Source organism: Gouania willdenowi, chromosome 15 (genome assembly GCF_900634775.1).
Source record: "Gouania willdenowi chromosome 15, fGouWil2.1, whole genome shotgun sequence".
NCBI classification, from domain to species: domain Eukaryota; kingdom Metazoa; phylum Chordata; class Actinopteri; order Blenniiformes; family Gobiesocidae; genus Gouania; species Gouania willdenowi.
Genome location: NC_041058.1, coordinates 22,383,916 through 22,411,705, shown reverse-complemented (window position 1 = coordinate 22,411,705; position 27,790 = coordinate 22,383,916). Strand labels below are relative to the sequence as shown.

Below are 27,790 nucleotides of genomic sequence, written 5' to 3'. Positions count from 1 at the left end.
ACCACGAGCCACCCTCCCTTTTTAGTTTCCATTTTTGTTCTGAAGGGAAGTGTGTTACCACTCAAATATGTCATATGCGGAAAAAGTTGCCTAGCAACATTGTAGAAGGATGCAAAGCCACTGCTTACCCCAACCCTCTGTATCACCAAGTGCCCCTGCTACTCCCTTCCTGGTGACTGTGTTAAAGATGAAGTAGTCTGGATGGATGCATAGGCTCTGCAGCTTCCTGTTTTCTTGTAAATTCAGACTACAATTTGATAATAAAGTGCAAGGAGGAGAGAAGGTGGTGGGAGGGAGAGGAGGAGGGCGTGTTGGTGGCTCAGAAGTGACATTCAGAGATGCTGTGTTTGCCTGTTGCCTGCCTGCTGCTATTCCTGCTTTCCTGTCTGCGAGAGCAAACAGGCCATTTCCTTTACAGCTTCTGTCCCTCTCTGCATAACTAAAGGAGAAACTTGTCCTCCCTCAGCATGCTGTTATCAGCAGGACTAAAAATAATAGAGAACACATGCATCACATTCCTTGCCATCTTCACTCTCACAAAAAAAAGTTTGATCAAGGCAGATGCAGGTGCTTTTTGCTCCACGTGGTGTGTCAGATACCTCTTTTTGGAAATATTTGTGTAAACTTTGGCTCGTTCTTTCTCTTTTTTGCAACCATGCTCTTAAATAACCCTCGGGTGTGTTTTTTTTGCTTTGTGTGCATAAATTAGAAGTTCTCAGCTATGGTATTTGTTTCTAATCTCATTAGCTCATCCTGTAATTTTTCATTTCACATCTTGCCGGTTTTTTTTTTGGTATTTCACAAAGTTCCTGTCCATGCTTAGCATCTGTGATGCTGCAGCAGGGACTCAGCCTAGATAATTGATGATCATCCTGAGAGAACAGGTGCACTGAATAATGACAGTCTGAGCATTTTTTTAATTGACAAATAAGATTCAAGTAGAATGAAACAAACCCCTCAAACGCGCAATTGGACATGAGGAATCTTATCAGATTAATTGAGTATTTGTTGAGCCTTCCCTACAGCTAAAAGCAGTGGATCCCAAGCTAGGGGTGGGGGGGTGATACCTTATGTTGGGGGGAGGGTGGGTTGCCATGCTTAATGTTCAGCATGGCAACATTGCTGTTGCCATGCTGAACATTAAGCATGAAAAATAGAAAAAAAATGTTTTTCTTTGCACTCAACAAACTTTATTTGAGGCTGAAATTGTTATGATATGAAGTATTTTGTAAGTTTATGGGATTCATTGACATAATAATTGTATGATGATGTAGTTTGTTTAAGAAGTGGAAGATAATGAGGTTCTTCTTATCAGCCTCATTCGATTCCACTCTGGGCCATCACAGTGGGATGTTGAGCAGTGGGCGGGGGTTGTGTAATGGTTAAGGAAGTAGGATTGTAATCGGAGGGTTACTGGTTAGAACCAAACCAGGGCCATCACTGTGGGACATTGAGCAAGTCCTCTAACCCTAACTGCTGTGGCCCTGTTTACATAATGTAGCTACGTAGCAGTTTAATGCTGTAACATACACAGCTCAGAGAACTGCTCTCTACATATGCAACACACATAGCAACACGAGTCAAAAACTAGTAATTTCTGCATTTTATAACATCATTTATTTATCTACCAGAGGACAGCCTCCATTCATCTCCTCAGCAAACATTTGTGCGTCATCTCGCGCTTATTGAAACACATCACCTTCACTGTGCAGCGTCCAACCAGAGTCCATGCTAAAAAGAAAGAAATTAAGCACGACCCCGGACTTGGGCAAATGGCTCTCAGTAGGAGTGCAGCACTCATAGATGGATCACCATGACCACGGGCGCTGGGCACAAACCTGCCAAGGCCATTTTTGTAACAAAACTATTTTTGTGTGCGCTTATACAATCTGTGTGTCTGTACCTTGATCCGTGTGCGTGTGTTTCAATCCGTGTGTGTAGAAATGTAATGTGTAAAACAATTTGTGTGCGCGCACTGAGGAACAACTTTTCTTGTGTGAATCTGCACTGATCTCAAGTCTACATTTTTATGAGACAGATCTTATACGTGTTCATTGTTTTATTGCCTCATCACATTTTTCAGATTGGCCACTGCATCAGCTGTCAGATCTCAATCTACAGTATAATCTCCACATAGCGTTTACCAAAATGTAATCAAAGAGAAGCAATCGCTGTGACTCAGAAATGACTAAGAACCTTTTTCAACCAATCTGTGGAGGCAAACTTCACCATGCTGCCTTTACAGTCCAGAACGATGACTTTGTTTCAGTCCTATAACACCGGCTTGGTGTGCTAAAGTGACACTCAGCATTTCGTCTCCGATTCTCCCTTCTGATTGGTCAATCCCCCCTTCCACACTCACAGGAGAGCGAGGAGTGGGGAGGGCATTTCTTCAGGTACGTCATTGAGTAATCACGCATAAATTATCTAATATTATAAATTATTTAACATTCATGTGATTGTTATTATACTGCATTTTGAAAACCACAAAAATCCTAATACAAATATGGATTCTTTTTTTAAATAAAAAAAATTAAAATAAATAAAAATTCTGAATGTCAAGGGCCCCCATTGGCTCTTGGGCCTTGGGCACATGCCCATTTTGCCCATGCGGTAATCCGTCAATGCAGCACAACAAATCAACACTTTGTTGGAGAAGTTCAGTTTAAATCCAAAGAGTGATGCACACAAACACTCTTACTTGTGTCTTACTTTTGGTTCATTGCAAATTCATACCGCCATGTATTGGCTTGGCATGTATACTACATTGTTTTTTATCCTTCCAGCATTTTCATGTAAGCAGAAATCATTTTGAAAACATTGCCATATGAATGTGGAACTTTTTGGATACAAAAACCGGAACAGAAGTAAAACGTTGTCGCCTAAACAGTGCCTAAAACTGCTCCCTAGATACTGCACTCCTGTTTATCCTTCCAACTTATGTATCCTCATTTGCATTTTTTTCAGGAAATGCTATTCATCTAGTAGAAAGATTTTTTTGAGAGAAAAAGAGTGCTTTTAACTTGAAGTGGTTCTTCATGTGTGTCCATTTTTGTAATGACTGCCTCTGGTATGTAAATTACCCATGGTGTTTCAGCGTCCACGTGTAAACTAGCGGTGTGTGTTCTCCACAGGCCCCTGCTGCACATGTGTAGGCCGGTGAATAGTTTGTCTGTTTGCGGGGATGCAGTGACAAGAACTCTTAAGTGTCACCTCCTGGGGCTCCCCAATCTTCAAATAAAACCCTTTTCCTTCCCCTTGGTGTGAATCAAAGCCGAGAACCTGCCTGCAGAGGCTGGATCAAAGCACACTGAGCCACAAAGACCTGTACTCGACACCATTCATTCAGCTTGATTAAAGTCTGTAATTTCCTGCTATTAACCCGTTCCTACCTCCAACCAGAAACACACAGGGCAAAACAGCCATAAGGAAGTGGTTAGAAGAATGACACTGTTTTGGGTTTTTCCCCCAATTAAAGTTCAGGAAACTCAATTATGCAGCATCCTACAAGAACTGATGTGTAATCAAAACGACACTATTACCATGAGCTTTGCTTTATTTAGCCTTTATGTTTCCAGAGAAAATGGACTTCCGCTTTGAAATTACTGGCCTGACATAATGCACATTACTTTTTCTGCACTTAACAAGTGCTGTGTAAAAATGGGCCATCACTTTAGCGTCCGTTATGGGTACTTTGCCTGGAGACTGCTTGGTTGTTTAAAAAAGATGATGTCGACCTTAATAATGCATTCAATAAATATCTGTCAATTCCACTCTATGCCCTGTATCTTGTTTTTTTTAGCTAAGGGTAAGATTTTTTTTTTTATTTAATGTTTGCAACTTTTCATTAAGAGGCTGACTTATCTCATCCCTAGCAGGTGCCAAATGCACAGTGGTCAGCCTGCTGTTGTGTAATCAAGTGTAGATCGTATTAAAAGATGTAGAGCAGTAGATCCGTCAGTCTTTGTTGGTTCTCTCTCTTTGTGTATCCGGACCCTTAAAGCTCACTGCTCAGAGAAGTGCCCTGTGGAGACCTTCATCCTTGGTCTCGGAGCACAACACATCTGCAACACAAGCCTCTCTTCTGCCCTTTGTTCCTCTTTCCTACTGCCTGTATGTGGAGTAAAACATGCAGTATTTTGCATGCTGACATGCAAGTATTAGTTCTGAAAGAAAGGCTATTTCCTTCAGTGGCTGTGTCTTTCTCCGCTTATCTCAGTGTGTTTAAGGTGGGCATGGTTGGCGGCAGTGTCTGTTTGACAGACCTTTGTACCAGGTTGTAGTTCATATGACAGGGAATAGATAAGTGGATTCCTCCTCCATCAGCCACTGCTCCAAATGTCAGCCAATGCTAAGAACATGGAATGTCACAAGCCTGACCTGGGAATCTTTCCCTGGGAACAATGGATTTCTCCCTCCATTTTCCTTTGCCTTCCTGTCAGCTTTGAATGTCATGGTCCACCCCTCCCCCTCGCTTCACCACTACCACCACCACCACCACCACTCAGCATTGCCACCCATTCAACAGAGCCACCTACTTTCTCTTTACATATGCTAATGATTTAGTCTCATTCAGTTGTTTGTGGCTTTGTCACAAGAGGAGTCCAGTGAGTATTAAGGGACAGCTGTATGCATTTGACCAAAATGACTCCTTGCTTGCAGGACTTTTTTTTGGTCTTGTATTTTCTTTCTTTACCATTATCTCATATGTTTTTTGGATGGAGTAGCAGGTGGATGGTAAAGTATAGATGACTTTTCCTTTGAGTTTTCTGGTGGCTTGTGCTCAACAAGTGGCTGATGGATTTAGTACACTTGGCTGGAATCTCCACAGTGGGCACATTACTACAGGACTGGTGCTCTGCTTTAAGGATTTATGGCTTTGATGTGAAAGGACTCTCTTAATCAGGCGAGTATGGCAACTAAAGATGTTTATTCTTGGTAACATGTGTAATGAGCTCGGGGAAAACTCTAAAAACAGAGTAATTCACATAAATCTTGGTTTTATTTGAAATCTGCAGAATAAACTCTAATAAAAAAACAAAGGAAAATGCCCTATTATGGCTTTGTGTTGTGTTTCGCAGGAATGATAATAGAGTGCATGAGTGACGTGATAAAGTAGGATATTTATACTACTGTTCAAAGTAGTATTTTTTACAATCTTTGGCTAATTGACTAAACCTGTTATGTGTCAGATCAGCTAACTCTGTGTAGTATGTGTTGTGCAGCACATCTTGAAATGGATTGATGCTCAGTGACACACGCACTTTTTTTTTTTTATTTGTACAGTTGTGCTGACGTGTAGTAAAAAAAAAAACAAAAACTGGAACTAAGCATTTCAGTAAATGCAGAGATGTTTCAAGAGCTATCGTCTGAACTCCTCACAAAAAATGTTCTTGTGCTATTTGCAAGCGTTCCTCTCACCCTTTCTCTCCTCTTTCCCCTGTGAGAGTGCACTCTAGTGACAGGCTATCATTAGTAGGGAAGTAGCTCGGAAGTTACAAAGGAAGGGGGTGGACGTGTGCAGATTGAAATAGGTGATGGTGAATTCTGGAGTCCACATTAACTCTGTATGTCTCCTTTTGATCTCCCAGTTAGTAGGGAGGGCCAGTAGGGCTCGGTCCAGTTCGGAGGCACACAGATGGCTTCTTTTGGAGAAAGAGACAGTGTTCAAGGGGCTGCCAAGATCACACATGAACATTCTGGAGTTTTTGTGAGACCCTGTTAAACACTGGAAGTTATGTTTAAATCTAGATGTATGTTTTTTTTTTTTATTACATAATGCTAACTGGCACTCTGCTAATTGCGTCACAAAGCCATGTTTAGTCATGTTTGGAATAATACTTCATTAAATTTGCCCTGTTGGACCGTTTTCAGGAAACTTGTAAAGGCAGCATACACTGCAATTTTTGGGCCATTTTGAGCCGATTTTTGATTTGTGCGTCTATTTTTGGGATCGGGACGAGTCTCTGCTAAATCGTGTGTCGTGCATCGTGTAGTATACATGGGGTCACGAGAAGCGATTAACACCTCACGACCACCTCCCTATCAGCAATCGTAAGGTCAAGCAAACATGTTTGAAATCTTGGTCGCTCCTCGTGAGCTCCTCGTGAGGGTATCTCACGGTTGAAGCAGTGCCACGGACCAGCTTACCTTAAACTCTCACATTGCGCATGTACGAACACCGTAGAACCACTGTAAAATTACCCAGCCAGCTCCTCGTCCATCACATCGCCGTCTTTTCTTTTTTGAAGCTCTTTTTGCTGAGATTTGCGAGTGTTTCTCCACTTCCGTGTTCTTCTTCTTCTTCTGTTTTAATGGCGACACTTCAGAGTTCTTCTTGTTCTTCTAATTTATACGTTGCATTTCCGGAAACACGACATGTCGTGTATGAACGTACAGTGTGAGCAGTCAGATCGTGTCGGTCCGTATAGTGTGAGAACATGCATCATGAGCTGCGCACATTTGGGCTCTGCACTTAAGTCGCACAGAATGAGCTGGAGCTGAGTACAACGATTGAAAAAATCGCACGGTGTATCCCAGCCTTAAGATGACAAGACTACTTTTGAATTTTTTTAGCGAAGTTCAGAAAATCTTTGTTCTTTGTTCCCACACGAATGAACAAGGAAAATCTATTGTCCTGTCTTAATTCTCAGATCACCCTAAAACAACTAAAGGACAATAGCAGTGTGCTGCCTGGCAGGCACCGGGCAGAAAGCCAGCTGGCAATGCAGAAGGGTAGAAGTCTCCCATTTCAGTGTAAGCATAAGGAGTTCTGCTTCTCTCCAGTACTTAACCTAGCCATATCTGCTACAGCATAGCTGTATTTAAATACAAATAAAAAAGAACAAAGACTCTGGCATTTCCACAGATTTGACACATATTTTAGCTGCACGCCATGTCAATGTGATTATTTGACACCACCATTAGTGCTGTGACAGCGGATAAGCCTTCCTCTGATGGATTGCTCTTGGTTATTATGTTAATCTTGGCACATAACTGATGTCATTCCTGTGCTGCAGCTGTGATTTTTATCAATTGCTGTTGCTTAATGCATTACCCAGTGTTGATATTTAGTTAAGTTTAAGTTGAGCTTAACTTGAAAGCATTGTTTTGATCTTTCAGTGCACCTCACATTGTTTTCATAGTTTAATGAGCTGAAGCACTTTGGAACAATGTTTAACAGTTATTCCTGCTGAGCACTAAAAATACACCTGACACGATTTACTATCTGACTTTGCAGAAATGTACTTGGTCGGTTTTGGAAGCACGGTCATCCTCTTGCTGGATGAAACCTATTTGTTCGTCTGTAATGGGTCAAATGGTAAATATTCTGGAGATTAAACCTATGCAAGGAAGTTTTGAGAATTCATTTTCCCTGTTTTTTTTCATATGAATACCTACTGTTTCCTCAACCAAAGGCAATTAATCCAGATAATAGATAGGCCCCTATGCTGGACTGTGCACATTCCAAACAGTGCAGACTTGGGTGTGCAGGTGTAGGACAGTGGGCTCACATTTGCATCAGCTGCTTCTGTGATAATAAGGCTATAGTTAGAAATACTCACCAGTCCAAACTGTAGAGTCTGCAACAAAGCAATTATCCTTTTTTTAATGATGCGTGGAAGCATAACTGTTGACAAATGAGGTGTGGCAAGCTGACTTTTCCAGTCAGTAACCCCCCGATGGGTGCAAATATATCATCAGACAGTGCAGCTTAAAAAAGATCCCTGTGACCTCTTGTTTTCCAGCTGTTGTCTGCATTTTATAGGGGGATAGCTGTCTAATGTTTTGAAGCTGCAGCGCAGGAGGGGGCATAATATTCTGGTATGTAGTTGTTTCCTTTTTGCTGGGATTCCTGTCTAGTCTTCTCCATCCAGGAATGAAACTGGTTTTGTGGTCCTAAAACCTTGACCACATGGTGGACTCACTGGCTTTTCAATGTGAAGAAATGTGCAATGAGCATCAGGTTGAGTGAGGTAGGGGGGATGATGGATGGTAAGACTTACCCTGTGCTCTCTGACCTTCTTTTTTTTTATCTCTTCTGCTGATAACTCTCTACTGCAGGGTCGACTCGTATTCATGTGTGTTGAGATGTAAACAAGAAGCCTCTCATCATTTCTTGCTTCTTTTGAAGCCTTTTGTGCAAACACATGATTACTATTTTACACTTGTAACACACTAATGGTGACTGTCATTGTGTCCGTAGGCAAGACACTTCATCTACATTGCCGAGTCTTAATATGTTGTGTGTGTGAGTGTACAGTAGTAGCTTACAACCTATATGTATAGACTTAAATATGATGCAATGTAAAATTTATTTGAGTGTCTTTGAAAGGTGCTATAGAAATCCAATGCATTATTATTATTATTAATATTAAAACATAGTAATGCAAGCGCACGCGGGCATACGTAATCATGTATTTTGCATCTATTCATACATTGTAGCTGTGAACTGGTCTGTTGCTTACTGTCATGGGGACCTTAGTGCAGGTCCAGCTAAAAGGAGATTATTTCCAATTGACGGGTGACTGATACATTAAAAAATAAAGCTTTTTTTTTGCTCTTGTGGGTTGTTGAACAGGTTTACAACCAATTACAATCTCTGCACTGAGCACAGGTGAGAACCTGTTTGGAAAACCTTAATCACAACCACTGTAACTAGGTAATAGTGTCAACTGTTTGTTTTTGTTGATGTTTGATCTTTCCTGTCACAGTTTGGTTTGGAGGGTCATTTGTTTTGACAACTCACCATAGTAACTTGCAGAGACTTCAATACTGATCATCACGGCTCCTCCTCCAGTGATTAGGACTAATCCCTTCATCACGCCTTTGTGTTTAGTTTCAAAACAAACACAGGATCTTCCTTGTCTGTTTTTGTTGTTGTTCAGGACTCATGAGAACTGGTTTTAAATCCTCCTTTCCCCTCCTGTAACCCAAAGCTAAATATTTTAGTGTTGGTAGAGCCTGCACTTGTATTTGTTTTAGAAAAATAGAAGCTTTATTGTCATACCACTGGTAAGACAACTGACTGTCAGGCAGCAGTCAGTCAATCAAGCAGCAGAAAAGATTGTAAAAAAAATGCCTTGACTATGGGCATTGCTCCTAGAGTAGTTAAGACACACCTAGTCACAGTAGCCCCGCCTCCACAGTGCTGCACAATTTTGCATGGAACTGATCCAAAACGACGTCACTCTGCCAATAGCAAAATTTAATTGTAATAGCCTGCGTTAAACCCATAGAGGGCATTCACTCTGATATTTTACAACTAAAAACACTAAATTTAAAAATTTTGACTAAAATATGAAGAGTGGGCCTAGAATCAATAAACTACATTACTTCATACCTAATCATATATGTATTCAGCAGAAAAAAGGTTGGGTGTACTTACACTTTAAAGGTCCTATATCATGCTAAATCAACTTTTTTGTTTTAGCTTTTAATTTTATTACAATGTTAATTCCTTGTCAAAAACACCCCCAAAGTATTATTGGGCTTCCTTCCTGCATCTCTGAGCAATCCTCACTAATCCTGCTCTCTGAGCTGCTGCTCTGCCCTCTTCTAAAAATGAGCGGAAAAACTTTAGTGACATCACTAAAGTCTGAACCGCCTCCTCCAGGAAGTGCATGTTGCTGGTGTAAGTACCAATTGCAAGTATATCCAACTGCAGCCACGGGTACAGTACAAGTGACGCCCCCTACAAACCACGCCCACGCAAGCAATTTTTCAATGTGCTGAGCCGTTCCTCATATCTCCTTTGACTTGAACTGACGTGTTTGTGACAGTGCGACGCAGCGGTTGGACCAAACAAATGATTTTCAGTGTGTGGATAGCAACAAGAAAATTGCTTTGGTGATCACGGATTTCCCTCGCAAGAGCAAGGCATGAAGTCTGCATCTACAGACACGCCTACTCATGAATATGCATGGAGGCCCCAAAACAGCCCATTTTTAGAACTGCTCAGAAAGTCACTTTTCAGAGGCCTAAAACTCTGGAAAACAGGCGAGTTTGGAAAAATAAACCTCAAATACTATGTTGTTGGGATTCTTAGAACAAATGGCGATGGCTGAAAAATAGCATAATACTGGACCTTTAAATGTAATTTTTTTGAAAACATCTCTGGAGGTAAAAGTAGAGGCTAAAAGGCACAGATAAAAGTAGAGGCTGCTACTGTTTTAAATTTTAACAGTAGAAGTTCTTTCTTCACATCTGACTGACACAAATTCTACCCTGCTACATCTAAAGACTTTCCTCCAGTTGCGTACAAAGCCTTTGAGGACATGCCAAATTTGATGTGAAATTGCGTGCACTCAAGTTCAAAATGCCAGAGAGATAGTCGGGGGCAAGAAATGTAGGCATGCGGTGGGACGTATCAGGCAATGGTGGATGATATTAAATGTTGACTTCGTAATAGACAGATCCCTGTGTCCTCTCTAATGGAGGGTGATGTTAAATTGCTCGTGGTTAAGTATTATACTGAAATAGAGAGTTTATACACGCAACCCCACTTAACCTAAATAAATATTTATTATATTTTAGTGTTACATTCTCATTCATGTGGATTTTTTAAATGATAACCAGGTTGGTATAGTTTGCTTTTAGTTTCCTTATACTTGACTCCAGAAGGCAGCTGGCTGGAACTCATTTATCCGCCTTCCTTACCACCCACACAGGCAGCAGCCCCCTCATTCACACTGGTCATTAAAACCTCAGCCCAACTGCTGCTAGCAATATTGCCACTTCAGGTTGTTTGGTTGATGGTCCAACACAATAGAAATGGGCGGAGCAAAAAATATTGGATTCTTACAGGTTCAGATATAGAGACTTATTGCTGTGTAAAGGACAAGGTGAGTTCGACCAATAATAGCAGGCCTTTAGCCTCAGTGCTAATTTGAGTGTCAGCTGGTGGGAGAATCTTCCCTGTTGTGAGGTTGAATTGTGGAAGCAACAGATGGAAGAGAAGGAAGCTCAATGGCACATTGGGTTTTCAGTGGTTTATACTTTGAAAACCACAGCCAGCGGGAGCGCCGCTATACACACCAACGCACACACACACTCCCATTTTTTAACACTTCTTTACAATGGTCCTCACTGCTTCTGGAGACAGTTGGGAAGATGGTATGCCAGGTTTCCCAGGCCCCAACGATGAACTCTCAAAAATAATATTGCCCAATTAAGTTGGCCCTGTGGTTTATTTGCACTAAATTGTTCAAGCAAAGTTTTGGCAAAACCCCTGTTCTGCTTCTTGCTTCACCACGTTTTCTCCTTGACCTCACATTCTTCTTTTCAGTAACCCAGTTTAGTAAAAGCACTGCTCCAGTAAAGCAGAAACACCATGTTATAGTACTACAATGTTTCTGTGTGGTTGTTGGATTTAATACCTATCCTTATCCTAAGAAACTGTGTATACACAGCATAGCTGATGCAGATGCTCTCAGAAAGAATTTAAAATCGGAGCTGAAATCAACTTCTTGGAGTGTGAAATGCTAAAACTGTGTGCTTTGTAATGTGTTGTGGTCAAGTTTGAATGTTGAAATGGATTTTTTATTTTTTTTATTTTTTTTTTTAAAATGGAATTTGACCGATTTCAATTTCAACTGTGTGAAATAAATTGCCTGGCAGTGAAAGTTGGTAGTAAATAAAAGGAGCTAAAACCAATGATGTGATGAGTGCACTGTTAAAGACTATTGAAAGCTGCCTGCTTGACTATTTGACGAAGTCCATGAGCTTGCAAATTGGTGCAATCATCTTGGCTTCTAACCTACATTGCACTATAATTTGACTGCAGGAGCAAAGGATGACAGAATCAGGGCTTGGCCTCGGCTCAGGGGATTGAGGTGTCCCTGGGACAAGGGCTACTCCTTCTTCCTGATAAAGGAGAACAGAAGAGCATTAATGTGGCTCAATTACAAACTGCTATAATAAACATAATTGAACATAATCACAGACCTGTGTTCCCCTCAGGGCCTCAGAGTGGCCGAGCAAATTGGTTAGGGCTAAGTAAACATATTTAATTTCAACCGAAGATGCTATGAGCTGAACACAATGAAGACTTCCATGATATACAAACATTTGAAGGTACATTTTTGTGATGTTTAATTTGACTACACATCTGGATTTAGCGTTGCTTTTTATGTTGTAATTTGTGAGCCTTTGTAGCATTGGCGTAAAGAAAAGTTGCATTGGATCAAAAAATGGGTAAAGGTGTGCCTAAATTGTTCCCTCATGGCAATGTGACCAAAGCGAGACCACCTGTTTCATTGTTAAGGAGGGACAAGAAACAGGAGTATTTTTCAAGACCAATTTTGGGGGAGGGTATATGCAACAAATTAAAACTCAATTTCGCTGTAGGAGTCCACATGATTTATTGTGTTCATTACATCTACAAGATTCATTTTTTTAAATGAATTATTTCAAACTGCAATTGGTTCCATCTTGGTTGACATTAATGATGTTTATAATCTGGATGCACCCTCTGAAAGCCTGGAGAGATCAAGACGTCTGAATGGGTTTAACCCACAAAGATTTAGCTTAGAAGTTGTGTAAAGTTTCTTGAATATAAAATAGAAATGCATTAGTTATACAAATTTGTATCTGTCAGCGAAGAGAGTTAATGTGCACTAGTCCAGAAAGGTAATCATGCCTTCGTGGACTATGAATAAAATTATCTTGACATCCTCTTGAATATCTGATTTTATTATCTTTTTCTGTGGTTTTGACCCTTACTTTAATAAACTTGAAATTTTACCAATGTAGTTAAGTACAAGATGATGAAAAAAATAAAACCTAACAAGCCCACGTCATTGAGTATCAATATGTGGCAAATTATGAATTCAGAAACCGTCAGCTTCTTGTTGCAGGCATTTTTTTTTCATTAACAAAGGGTTTTGTTATTATTTTGTAACGCTAGTGAGATGGTGTTAATTTTGAACTTTCCATATATGTCTACTTTACTGAATTAAAAACAGATCTGCAGAGATTATTTGTAATTTTGTTCTAAAAATTTATTTTCATCTTTGTTAAATCTCTTTAGATTTTTATTCAATACTAGGGATGTCCAGATACAACTTTTTCACTACTGATATGATACCAATATTGGCAGTATTTGCCAATATCAATCTGATATCATACACAAATCATACATACTTTTATTACTCATGTTTTAGTGTGGAAAGTCAGAAAATATTTGATCATATTACTCAAACAGAGAACCATAGTAGGTAGGCATGAGGAAACCCGACCCATTTATTATTAACCAATGAGTTCCATACATTTCAACCTTGAACATAAGAATATTCTACAATTTAATAAAATTAAATAAAACCTTAAAAAATAATCTCAATAAATGCAATAAGAACAAACAATGTAGGGGTGCTTATATCGGAGATTTGAAATGCAGGCCGATATCATCTAAACTCGTTTTTTGTGTTGTTTTTTTTATTTTTGCTGATAAATCGGATGAATATCCAATATCATAATCAGATTGAGACACCCTTATTGAATGTATTTGTAAAAATGGGACTTTTTCTATATTCTCTGCAGTGGCTGAAGTGCGTAATGTTTCTGTGAGCCATGGGTGTGCAATCTGGACATCTGGATTAATGATCCGTCTCTAAAACCCACAAAAAGACAATAACTCAGTTTTGGTAATTTAAACATCACTGGAGTAATTGCATTCACTGAAAGATGAGTATTAGTCAGAGCGGCGAGCAGAACTTTCTCACCTTTGTGACAGACGTTAATGCTTGCCTGGCCTATAATCAGGCTACAAACTGTCAGTGGATTATTTTAGATCACTGGGCCACTCCTGTGAGATGAGAAACCGACTATCCAACAGCATAGACAGAAAATGAGTTCATACTGTAATTAGGCTTTTCTTTTTTCCCATCTTGCCTCATTCACACCCCACCCCCCGCCCGTGTTTCACGAAACCTTGTATCTTAAACGGCTATAATGGCGATGTATTACTCCTGTTAGCAAAAGGCTGTTAGATAAGCAGTCCGCCCACTTTCCATCTGCTGCCTTCTCAGTAAAGACAGACAAGAAAGAAGCAAAAACTCCTTGAGGTCATTCAAAAGAAGAGATTCTGCTGACCAAGTAGCCCACGGCCTTCGCCATTGGTTGCAAGACCTCGGGGGTTCAATGTGGAATGTGACAGGCTACAACTGCATTCATTAATCACTGTAGTGGGAAAGTGGAAGAAAGGATAGGAAAACACAGACCACCGAGTTCATTGAGTTATCTTGCCTCGTCCTTGACATAAAGTAAAGGCCAGCTCACCCTTTCTTGACCCCATGTCACAACACAAACACAGAGACTCAAACATTGGAACACAAACACAAGTCTCATGTTCCAGTATTTTTCCTTATAAGGGAGTAATGTTGCTTTTTGCTGAGAATTCTTCCTCTTTTTGATTTTGAACCAATGGCACAATTTCTCAACTCTTTAAAATGAGGCAAAGAAGCTCTCAATTGTCGTGGTTTGTTTCTTTGTTTGCTTTGAGAGGAATACAGCCATTTTTCATCTTCTTTTCTTCTTCAGGCAACAATGAGAAGACATTCATGCTCTTTGGCTGTCATGCATTCAAATGGCACCAAGACAGCCTCTTTGTTCTTCCTGTACTCGGTCATCTGTAAGAGCTTCTGTTGGAGTGTCACCACAGATAAAGCTGTTTGTTCAGGTGGCACATTTGACTGTCACTACCTCAAATTGTGAGTGTGAAAAGTCTGTTCAGTCAACAGTTGGCATTTTGGTGATGGTCAGCTGTCATTGTTGGCTTCTATTTCAGAAACCCGCTTGGGAAATTTTGGAAACTAAAAAATGTAGAATATACAAAGGCAGACAAGTGCGTGGACTTTTCTGGTACTGGCCACGAGTATCTCAATATTGATCGTTTGGAAATTGCCCTGTCACTCTTTCAGTGTTTTCTTCTTCTTTCTCTGTAAACTAGTTTAATGATCCTTTGCCAAAACTGACAAAAAATATTAATGGTCAAATGTATAAAAGCAGAGCGAAGACTGAGATTCAACCTTCAATCACTGGTATTACCTTAAAAATGAACATAAACAGATCTTGTGAACCTCGCTGATGCTTGCAGTAAAAATATTTTGGTCAAGATTTCAAGTCTCCACTGGTGAATGTTGTCATATTGCATGCGGTCTCTGTGGGGGAATTTAAAGCCAGTGTAGCAACTTGGTCACTAACTCCAAACAAAACATCTTGCATATTTATTTTTATAGTTTCCTTTTGATCTCTTTAGTATTAATTGTTAGTGAGCGTGTGTGTATTCAACCAAGACAAGAGTTTCTCGTTGTATCTGAACAAATGAAAATCTTTTAAGGGCATTTACCATTAATATAAGGCTTTATTATACGTTTATGTATAGATGGTGGTCAGGAACGTTGCTCTGAAATTAAAAAAAAGGAACATGTTTTCTGGAAAAAGGAATGGAAGAGTTTGCTGACATCATTATTTTGCCTATTTGCCTGCAACCTCATGGTGCTAACCCTAAATTTGGAACATAAAGACTGAAGTAAAGTCGTAAAGTCTGAAGTGTGTTAAGAATGAAATTGTCCCGATAATCCGCTCTGAAACGGGTCGGGGTCGACAATCATAAATATTTAACCTTTTCAATATTGATGACCAAACTTTTTGTGTTTAGGATCATAGACCGTAGCCTGACTGACCATGGTGGCCACTCAACTGAATAGTGACATGCCGTGCATGTTTTCTGCTTAGGACTGAACATTTCATAGCCTGTGCTAAAAACATCATCAAACATAAAAAAAAAACTGGAATAACAAGTTTTAACATGAAACATTAACATGAAAATGCACATGGCTCTGTGATGCATTGTGGAGAAGCGAGTGAGGAAGTCACTTACCGGTACTTGCTTTACCTTTAAGTGTCCACTCTACTGCTTTTTTGTTGATGAAAATAAGTGCATCACTAACGAGCAGCTTTGTAATGGACAGGGTTTTTCCTGACATTTTGAAGCAATTCTGAAAGTGCATTGTGGATGCAAATCGAGATTAAATTAGGTGTGTGTCGAATGTTCTCTGCCCATTCGGCTTTGGCATTCAGTACACAAGGCTTAAGTTACAATTATAAAAACAAAATCATTAAAGTGAGCATGAATACATGACTACTTTGTGTGCTATGTTACATTAAGAAACCTGAGTTGACTGAGCATAAAACAAATGGATATAGAAAGATACCATAAATAAGAAAATCATAAATCACATTTTCAAATTACGGTTAACTTTCATAAAGATTTGAAAAAACTGTAACATTTATGGATTCTTGAATAAAGTCAAGGAGTATTACTGTGACAAGTTTACATGTGATACAGTGTGTGAAGAAGAGGCATTTAATATGCAAAGCTACACCTGCTCTATTGATTCAGTTGAGATAAGCTTCGGGCCATTGGTTTGCATATCAGTAGATATTTTACTGGACACCTGTTCTTTGGTTTCTTCATTTGTCTAAAGTTATCAATTCAAATATAGACCCATATATGTTTTTTTTAATCTGAAATGACATGGGTTTCCCCCAAACACTTTTGAATATTTATGTTTTATGATTTACAGGCACAAGCCTATATTCTAATTACACTAAGAGATTAGTAATATAGAACAACTAGGTTTTGATACCTGTATGATTTAACTGTAATTTATATCCATTGCGAATTGTATGTTTTCAAGGTGTTTTAAGAACTTGTAACTGTTTGTCCTAATCAATAATTCAAATGTATGTGTTAGATTGTTCAAACACATTTCTAAAAATATTTTGTCTTTGCTTTTTGTGTTTTAGATCCAGCAACTTCTCCAGCTGTTGCTCTGCTTTGGCAGCATGCTGTGAAAACGGACTCTTCACCGCTGTGCCGTAACATTCTTCAGACCATTGCCCTTGACATCCAAATGCTGAGGGCCGACAGTCATGCAACCTGCCTTGTGAAAAATGATGGCTGCTTCATTGACTCAGGAAATAGGTGCCTCTGTTCACATAATGTAATGTCAAAGCATCCCACATATCTGCTCTTCAAAGAGTCTGCTGGCTGGATATGAGTATTTTGAGCCCTGTTGCGGACAACAAATCAAACTTTGTGGGAATTGTGGGAGGCCCAGAAGAATACTCCAAAGCCATGCAGTCAGATGAGCTATTCAGTAGGAAACTTAAAGCCTTGAATGGTAGCATGGGACCACCAGCCTCTGGCATGCTGGCAAAATCTGATAGTGCAAACAAAACAAATGGTACTCCAGCTATGCCTAAAATGGGTGTCAGGGCCAGGGTAACAGAATGGCCACCAAGGAAAGATGGATGGGATGGTCGGCCTTCACCAAACTATCAGAGCGTGATCCCAGTATTTCAAAATGGGCAGCAGGAACATACTGTGGAAATACTAGAACATGGCGAGGAGGTCTGTTTGGAGGTGGACTATGAAGACAAATACAGTCTGAATGACTTTCTCAGCCACTCACCATTGAAGGGTCTTCACCCTATCCGTCAGCGGAGCAACAGCGATGTAACCATAAGTGACATTGATTCTGAGGACGTTATGGACCAGAATGCAGTAAACCCAAACACAGGAGCCTCACTGCACCGTGAGTACGGTAGCACTTCCTCCATTGACCGTCAGGGCCTGGGTGGAGATGGCTTTTTCACAATGCTCAGAGGATACCGAGTGGACACCTTAGAGCACCGTAGCATACCGCCAATGGGTTTCTCAGAGTTATTGCGCTGTGATGCTTCACTGTCTCCGAGCTTGCAGACAGCAGCGCAAATTGCCAGGGGTGAAATCGTTCACATTCCAGGTTATGATTATATCGATAATTCTTTTCTCTACAGCCAGGAACGGGAAAAGTCTTTCATGAGACGTCTTAAATCGGAGTCTTCTGAAACATCCCTGTTCAAGAAATTAAGAACAATTAAAAGTGAGAGTGATGCTTTGCGGTTGTCACTTGAGGATGATCGACGACCGCTGAGCTTCCAGAAGTGCTTTGCTCACTATGATGTCCAGAGCGTCCTTTTTAACATCAGTGAGGCAGTAGCAAACAGAGCTAACCTGAGCCAGAGAAAGAACACCACCACTGGAGCTTCAGCAGCCTCAGCTGCTGGTGGGGCTGGTGCAATAACCCCTGGTGGAGGCTTTCCTGGACCTGGACCTGGGGCAGAAGGAGGAGCAGCTGGGTGTAGCAACATAAACCATCCTATGTTTGAGTCCCCATTGGGCAGTAGAGAGGATTTGAACCCCAAGGAAAACCTGGATGCAGATGAAGGAGACGGAAAGAGTAACAGTTTAGTGCTAAGCTGTCCGCACTTTCGCAATGAGATTGGCGGTGAGGGTGAGAAAAAAATCTCCCTCTCCAGAGCAAACAGTGCCAACTACAGCAGTCTGTCAGAGAGTTGCTCTTTTGAATCATCTCTAAGCTCCCACTGCACCAATGCTGGAGTCTCTGTACTGGAGGTTCCTCGGGAAAACCAGCCAATTCACAGGGAGAAGGTCAAGCGCTACATTATCGAACACATTGACCTGGGTGCTTACTACTACCACAAGTACTTCTACGGGAGAGGTAAGAAATACAAAAGTTAAACAAATTCTTCACTTGCATGGCACTACACATTCTGAAAAGGGGGATTAAACAGTATGTGAACATTATCGTGACAGCTAGTATATCTTAACAGCCCAGTTATTTTTATAGTGAAAAAAAATAACAAATAACAAAAACAGGTTTGTGTTTGGATCTTGGGTGTGAGTTTCAGTTCCTTGGCAGATGGCTCTTCATGTCCTCCTATATGACAATATCTCAAACCCTGCAGTTTAAAAATGAATAGTCATGTGAGTGGAGAGGTGAGTGAGAGGTTGTGTGGCAGCTGTTCCCTGCGGGCATCGTAAGGGGTGTAAAAACTTCTCCAATGGAGTTTTAGGGTCAGCAAAACTACGCCAAGGTCCCAGCTCCACTCATTAAAACACCTCAGTGACTGACAGTGGAAACATCACACTGACCCCAAGCTATCACCGCATTATGCGTGTCTGTTTTTCTCACTGTCTGCATGTCTGTGTTTGTACTGCTCAGTAGATAGAGTTACCCATTATTTAGTTTACCCCTTCCGGAAAGCAGCTGCTTCACCCTTCATATTGCGAAGCTTGAACCTCCCCAAAAATATAATCCCCATTAATGTACTCCTTGGAGAAACCAGAGTCATTCTATGACAGGTCAAGTCATGCCATGTTAGTACCAAGTTGTGGAAATGAAAAAGGGTCTTGAATTGAACAGGGAGTGGGCAAGAAGATGTCACACTGTCCTTAACTTGGTTCTTTATTTATTCTTTTTGAACCAAATCATTTTATCAAAAGAACTGAGCAGATCCAACAGCTGAGGGAGTGATACATTGTCACTGACTACTAAAAAAGGCTTTGTTTTGTACTTTTAAAATGAGTAACAGTAGATTGGGAAATTCGATGTCCCTGGAAATGTGTTTCGTCATTCTAGTGCGTCTTTTATTCATTGTAATCTAATGATAAATTGTTGTCAAAGCAGAACAGTTTCAGGTTACCTTGGTTTGCTTTAAAAAGAGCCAGCTGAAAGCAAAGCATCTAAAGCCAGTTATGTACAGTAGATGTGACATTTTCTGTGGTTCCAGCTCAATAAATTGTCCCTCAAAATTAAAGTTTCAGGTTTTGTTTTTTTCAGCGCTTTTTAATCCTTTTTGATTGCCAACACATGCCAAGGGACAAGCCTAAAGTTTAAAGCATTGGAATGACTCTATTTTTTTATTTCAGGTTGCGAAATTTGGAAAGACTGCCGTTTTCAGTGTCGGCATCCGGAACCTTATTTTGTCTTAAAAAAAATAAATGTTAATTGTCATAGTTTTTGGCGATTATAACAAAATAAAATATATTAAATATTAGGGGTGTCCCGATCCGATATTGATATCAGATATCGGTTCGATATCAGCCAGAAAACGAATATCGGATTTTATCGGACTGCATCTAAAATCTCAGATATAAGCGCGCCGATAAGTTTTTGTTGTTTTTGTCCCCGCCCTCAGTTGTTCCCACCATATACTGACAGTAAAAAAAACTGAAGTGAACTATTGTTCTCTGTTTGAGTAACATCACTTGATCAAGCCTTTTTTTTAACATTCCACACTACAAAATAAGTAATAAAAGTATGTATGATTCGTGCTGTTATTGTATTGGATATCGATGGCTGCAATATCGGCATAGTATCGGAAGTAAAAGAATTGCATCGGGACATCCCTATTAAATGTATAACAAAATATTTTGACGTTTCCATCAACTAATAAAAACTAAACTGTAATTTTCAGACGGTACAAAATCCAATCAGAACTGTTTCTCTTTTGCAAGGTTCATAATCAAAAGTTAAGCTACTTGTTTTGTGGAAGGTGGGACAAGCCTTAATACCAGCCCAGTTCAGATTATCCATTCATCCATTTTCTGACCCATTTGCTCCTTCTTTCAGTGAGAAAACCCAAGCAGTACAGGGAGAACATGCAAACTCCACACAGAAAGGTCCCAAGTTTCCACTTCAGAGCTTGAACCCAGGACCTTCTTGCTGTGAGGTGGACGTGCTAACCACTAACCCACCAAGCTCGGATGAATAAATTCTGTAACAGATTTAGTAGACTAAATCTTAATTTAATTTGGTTGACTAAAACTAAACTATAATTGAAATAGTCCTGATGATTTAATTTTGACTAAAATTTGGTCAAATTCTATGACTAAAACTAAATCAAAAATTGTTGTCAAAATGAACACTGATAAAAATGCTTTATGATTTATAATAATGCTAAAATGAAGACACTTGCTTTTCTCTACCCATATTTTTTTTGGTACATCGCTTTGTTTTGTAACCTTCGTCAGTTATGTTTCAGATCGTGCCAGATTATTAAAGGAAAATGAGTTTTATTTAAAACAAAACAACAACTAAATTTTATCCAATTGAAAAAAAAAAAACATACTTGACTGATTATTCCATTTTAAAATAATCAATAGCTGCAGTATTTTGGTAGGAACCTTCCATGCATTGAATATTCTTGCCAGCATTTTGGCTATTTTTTGTCGCTTCCTGAATGACAGTTCATAATAAATTGCTCTGTAGATGTAAAATATTTAGAAGTCTTCTTTCAGAATGTAATTTTTGTTTTATGTGACTAAAGCCTAAATTTCAGCAATATTTTGTACTACTTAAACTGCTTTAGATTCACTTTATTTTGATTGTAATGCGTGACCCGTTACAACGGCCAAGCCTGGCTCTGCTGTCAGTTTGTGGTGTTATAACTTTTATACATATTGTCTTTTTCACACTATGTCGATTGCGTTCCTTGTTATTTTCCATTAGGCAGGTTTAGTGGATATGACACGTCTGTCATCACCTAAGATCTCACCTCAGTCACTCACTGTCATAAGAGTGACCAGATGTCATCACTGCACAGCATGCTTTTATCAACCTGCTATAAACATTGATCCCATAGTTTGCCTAAAGCCCTTAACTGCAGGAGTGTTTTTCCCCAGGCTGTCTTAATGGAAACATCACCCAGAGGACCACCATGTCACACGGGTCAGGGGTCACTTATAGATCTAGGAAAGCGTTGAGGTTTGCCCATGTAGGCGAGAGATGCAACCTTATACAAAGTTTATGCACTACTGCATGAAGAAGAAAAGGTGAACGTTTTTGACAGACTGTCAGCACCAAGTGATGAGTGCCGTTGACACGTTAAAGGAATGTGTTGACATACATGTGTCTTCTTTACTGTGTATTTTGTGTGATTGCTCTTGTAGCACCGTTTGACCTTGTGCCTCGACCCATGCATAGTTGACCAAATATACAGTAGGCAGCGAGTGGGAGTCTGCCTGCATTTTTCAGCGTGCTTTACTTGAGCTTGATCGACTTAAGCAGAAATGTATTTGTGCACATTGGTGCTTTTAGCTCCTGTTAAGGTTTTTCTTTAGTTTTTTTTTTTTGGTTTTTAACCAAAATTGGTTATAATTAATTGGTTATAAGATATTACAGAATGACTCAGTGAGCAGATATATTTTTTTGTTAGCCTAAGTGAGTTTCTCTACTCTTATAATCAGATTGCAGCAAAAATTTGAGGTTTAAATACAAACGTTTTGGTTTTCATGTGAATGTGAGGATCTCATTCATCCCATGCTAGGGTTAGGGTTGTCACAGTTGGATTTATCCCAAGTTAAACCCAGTTGGATTCAACCCAATGTAAATCCAACTGGTCACAAAAGAATAAATTAAAGATATTTTTGGTTTTCATCCACCTGTGCCAAGTATCTGGGTCAGCTTAAAATGTTACATGTATTTTTTTTTTTGTTTCATTATCTCGTAAATCCATTTCTTCCAGGGTCTAATCCAAAATAAATCAGTTTGAAATTTTCACTGGTCCCCTGCTGTTATCACAAATACTCATCACAGTTTGGCACAAATGACTTGGATATAACAAGATTAAAATACTTTTAAGCTCTAATGAATTAATATGGCAACATATTGCATTTAAAATAAGTAAACTGGGTGATATGTTGTTTTTCCGAATTATTACATTTGTAATTTTTGTCTTCCATGATCTTCTTCCAGAGCACCAAAACTATTTTGGGTTTGATGAGAATCTGGGACCTGTGGCAGTCAGTGTCCGCAGGGAGAAGCTGGACGATGGAAAGGAGAAAGAGGGAATGCAGTACAACTATCGTGTCACCTTTAGAACCAGCCAGGTAATGAGAAATGCCCGAGTGCTTTTCCTTCTATTATTCATGCACAATGAAGACAAGCCTTAAAAAATCTTTCATTTTACTGAACAATTGTTTACTTCCTTCAGCACAGGTTTTCTTTTTCTTTTCCTTTTTCTCAAACATTACACTCAGCAAGACACCTTAAGGTCACCAAGTTTAGGGTTCAGTCATGCAAGTACCAGTGTTCAGGAATGCTTCAGTACTCCTGAAGGTGCGACTCACAAAGCTCTCCGTTACCTAAATGGGTACCGAGCACCTTAATGTGTCCAGTGATTTGGTGCCAGTTGTCCAGTCATGCAGATAGCAAAGCAGTCAGTGAGAGTTGGTAGATCCTCATCACTTGCTCATATACATACTCTCTCTCACACGCGCACACTGACAACACGACTAATCCAGAAACTTCAGTGCACACTCACTGTGTCCCTTGTGGTAGTAGAGACCGCCTTTATGATGCTACTTGGTCTCATTTACTGAATAATTCAAGTGAAACAGATGCGTCAGGCGAGAAGATGTCACCGATATCTCATAAAGTTCATGGTTTAAAGCACCACTCACATGATAAAACAATGTATCTGGGTCACGGAAGTCCTCCAAGTAGCACGCAGACACTGTTCCAACTCCCTAGCCAATAAAGCATCTGTTTGCATGTACTCTTGTCATTTAGTCTTTATGCTTTCCTTTTCTTTTCTGTTATTCGCTTAACCTCTTTTTCTTCTAAATCAGTGTAGCAACAGCATCCCTCTGTGTGCCATTGATTGCGGATGCACATGCTCACAGGCGGTGCTGATGGAAATAGGATTTATGGGTGCAAATGTGTTCCTAATGTTCCAAACAACAACAAACGGCTGTAGAGTGGGTGTTCAGAGGCTGTTTGTTTTATTGGTTCAGTAATGGATCCAGGTAGTAAAAAAAAAGCACTTATCAGTTAGCTTAGCCCGTTAGCTAGTGAGACCATTTTAATTATTTAGACTGTGAGGTCCTGATGCTGTTTGGTAGAATCCTAATGGAGCAATTCTTCCAAATAGTAAGTCATTTATAACAATAATGCACCCAAACCTAATCCAAACACATTGTAATTAGGAAGGTCTATGACACATGACAAAATGCCATCTGTCTGTCCCGTCAGCTGACCACTCTCCGTGGAGCCATCCTGGAAGACGCCATTCCGTCCACAGCGAGACATGGAACAGCCCGTGGCCTTCCGCTCAAAGAAGTGCTGGAATATGTCATTCCTGAGCTCAATATTTCATGTTTGAGGGTCGCTCTCAACTCTCCAAAGGTTCCAGAACAGCTCCTGAAGCTCGACGAACAAGGGGTGAGTACATTAACATCTTTTCCTGTAATGGATCTGTTAGATCTCTTATCTGCTGATGAGGCTTTTTCAGCAAGAAAAAGAACAAGCTGTGGTAGTGCTTCAGTGTTATCAGGATTTAACATTTCTTCTGACATGTTGACTTAGAGCTTTACGTCATCAACAAGAGTTGGGACGTTTACATCTCCCTGAACATGGATGAGTTTTATTAAGTGCTCTCAAGTGGGATAAAGTGAAGGATTTGTTCTCGTGTTTGTAATAATAGACTGCATAGTAGTGCGGCTCAATTAATCCAAAAAAAAATAAATAAATATATATATATATATAAAGGGTGTGCAATATGACGATATTTGATCGTTAAGGATTAAAACATGACAATGATCTCTCAAATCACGGAGATCGTAGAACTGTCTGTAGTTCACATTTTAACCCTTGCGGTGCCATGTTTGCATCATAGGTCTGTGGTCCATACACAGTTCTGAGTGTTGAAGCACTGAAATATGTTTGAGAAAACACTGCATGTGTTTCTCTTCTATAACTAACTCTCTGTCGCTGCGCTGTAGCAGAGATCTGCTGCTGCTGCTGTAGCTCACAGGGCTGTTTCCACACTCTTAAAGAGACAGTGTCCTGAATGTGATTTACAAGTCAGAGCTGAAAAAAGCAACACTACATAATTTTATCACATTTCAGCCTTAATGAAGGAAAAAGTGACACAAAATGTTGTTTTTGTGCTGCTCGTGATTAATAAAAGGGTCTTTGTGGCATTTTTCGCCACTGGCTTTGACCCATTATTGTTTTTCTTGTAAAACTATTGAAAAAAATAAACAAGTAAATGGAGTTTATATCACCTATTGCCATTTTGAGGAAAAATATAGAGACATGAATACTTGTCCATATCACCCAGGCCTAATGTAACCAAAGCTGTAATGTTTTATCTTGTAAAGGATATGATTATCTAAACTGTGTGAAATGAGGCGTTCAAACTCTGCTTAAAGTAGGATTTTATTAATATGAGTGTGTTACCTCAATAACAAATAGAAATCACTAGACTGATATGCTGCTTTCTTATGTAGCAAGTGATGCTAATGCTTCACCACTTTAGTTAAACAAAGTAAAAAAGACTGACTAAAATAACTTGTCAGCCCTTTTGTTTGATGTTAATTGTACGAGGAACCAGTTGGATAAATTGCTTACATACAATTAAAAAAAAAAAAAAAAAAAAGAAAAGATAATTACCTTGTCCTAAATGATCTTTTATTCCTTTTTTTCCATTTTAGGGAGATGATTTTAAGTAAGTTATTTGATTTGTTTTATTGGTCAATAACTTATAATACTAATAGTCTACATGATTTGAGTGAAAAAAATCGTGATAAAATTGTGATCGTGATTTCACAAAGAAAATTGTGATATGATATTTTTCCCATATCGCCCACCCCTAATATAAATAAATATATATATATATATATATATATATATATATATATATATATATATATATATATACATACATTTTTTATTATATTTTTAGCAGGGGTTAACACAACTATTGAGCTACATTATAGTCTTATCTATATTCATGGAACCATCTTGAAATCGAAATCAGATCTTATTCGTTAAAGTATAAAAATTAACTTTGATATGCTCTTTTGTATTCTGTAACACAAAAATGCTCTGAGAATGTCTAAAATGTGAAGAATGGGTTATTCATTAGCCTCAAAACTATTTAATTCATCCCTTTTGATGTGAGAGACCCTATGTCATACAGACTTGGTATGGCTTTGAAATTGAGACATTTGTAGAAAAAAAACCAAACACGAAAGGGCCCAAATTAAATGGACCCTAACCCACTTTCTTTTGGTGTACTACTTTGTGTTTAAACATTAAACACCAAGTAGAAGTCATTTAATTTAATAATTGACCTTATTTGTTTGCCATGCTAATATTTAATGTTGAGCTCCCCTTGTTCTGCTTTTTAGACGGGATAGACTTCAGCCTTATCTTTGCCGTCATTATATGCCTGGTGTGCTTGAATGCATCTTTTTTTTTTTCTTCTGTCACACAAGGATGGCTGAAAAACTGCTTTTTTGTGCTTGAGTGTGTCTGTGTTAAATAGCTTTTTCTGGTGGAAAAGCCTTTAGAGATGGTGGAGCAAAGATGGAGTGTCTTTGCAAATAGACTCTGAGAGCCAGGTTGTAATCTCTGCTGTAGTTACAGCGTGTAAATAACAGAGAAAGCAGGTAATGCTCGGCTTTTTTGGATTACGTGCTCTCAACCATTAAACTGCAGTCCAGCACCAGGTTGTGGTACCACTAGGCCTACACACTGGAGTAGAAGAAAGATTTGACTCACTTTTTAAACAATAGCAATTGCACAGCATATCAAAAAAATGCACACAACCTGGAAAAAGGCCTCTAAGTTTTCAGAGGAAGTGAGCGAAAATGCATATAAAAAAATTAATCTCAATACAGACTTTGTATACTTTAAAATAAACTCTGTTTTTGATATACTGTTTTATTTTGAACAAATGCATTAATACAAGAAACAGTATTACAATAAATGAAAGGTTTGATGCAGAGGGCTTCCCTCCAGAAAAAAAAGAAAAACAAAACAATAATTATATATATTACTGCATACACATACTTTTTGTGTTCGAAAGGGATTGGGTGGAGGTATAAACGTATTTGTCCCACCCCTTTTCCTACATTACAGTAACAAATAATCACATTTTCAGCATCCTCTTTTTTTAACCATTGCTGCTGTTAACAAATTAAAATAAAACAATGTTCCTGTTGTTAGGGTATGTTTCTCTGTCCATGCATATTGTTTTGAAAAATGACTTTGGCTAATATAATTTTCTAAATCTTATTAAAGATATTCATTAGATGAAACAAAAGAGCGCTATTAGCTGGCTTCCAATTCAACATTCCGCCTGAGTCACCTGATTTCCTGGGGGGGGGGGGGGGGGGGGGGGGTTCTTCGGTTCTCTATCGCTATCCAAAAACAATTAATTCTCTAAATTGACAACAGGAGATAATCGGTGTGAAACTCTGATTTTCCCTGTGTGTCAACCCTTGTGCATATGACTGGGGTCCTGTTCACACATTTGTCCTCATAGTTGCCAATAAGAATAACTCATTTATTAATGCATAATAACACAGGAATAAGAAATCACTACGTGAGTTGGTACAACTTTATTATATTTTAGGATTAGGTGTGATGATCCTTAAGTTTAAAACTAAATCTGAGTCATGCTTAAACCCCCACTTTCACTATGTTATTAGGCCTGTCTCTGTCTTGCACACAGAGACAGTGTCAGCAGCCACTTCCTCTAATCTGGTTTATACATAACATCCTGCAAACATAGTGTGTTATGACACTAAAAGCAGCTATAATGAGGATATAAGGCACAGAATGTGTCCTTTTCTCTCAAATAAATTGATCACTTGTGACATGCCCTTGTTTCCAGTTGACCTTTTTTTTTCTCCTTTAGACCAGTTCTAATACGAACCAAGCACCTTGGACCAGGAACATTTAACAACTGCTGCACAGACTCGGTTATTTAGCTATTACAGTGCAGTCGTTTAAAACATTTTTGTGGGCTTTTAAAACTCAAAATGCCACGGTCTTAATGTTATGGATGTTTCAGTATATGGTTGAGGATTTTTTTAATTTTATGTTCTAAATATACAAATCATGTGATTTGATCTCTGAAGAAATAA

The 27,790-nt window shown here is 39.2% G+C and overlaps 1 protein-coding gene across 7 annotated transcripts in view; it reads left to right on the top strand.

The window, feature by feature from the left end:
* Nucleotides 1-27,790, top strand: part of LOC114476453 (signal-induced proliferation-associated 1-like protein 2) — a 114,097-nt gene that overhangs the window by 24,595 nt on the left and 61,712 nt on the right. For 6 of the 7 annotated variants that reach the window (XM_028467976.1, XM_028467975.1, XM_028467974.1 and 3 more), the window contains 3 exons: nt 16,810-18,569; nt 22,608-22,741; nt 23,886-24,074. In XM_028467976.1, coding sequence (XP_028323777.1) covers nt 17,060-18,569; nt 22,608-22,741; nt 23,886-24,074 — 1,833 coding nt within the window. In that variant the 5' untranslated portion in view covers nt 16,810-17,059. Of the gene's footprint in view, nt 1-16,809; nt 18,570-22,607; nt 22,742-23,885; nt 24,075-27,790 lie in introns of those variants that run through there. The other variant, XM_028467973.1, reaches the window with a different exon arrangement.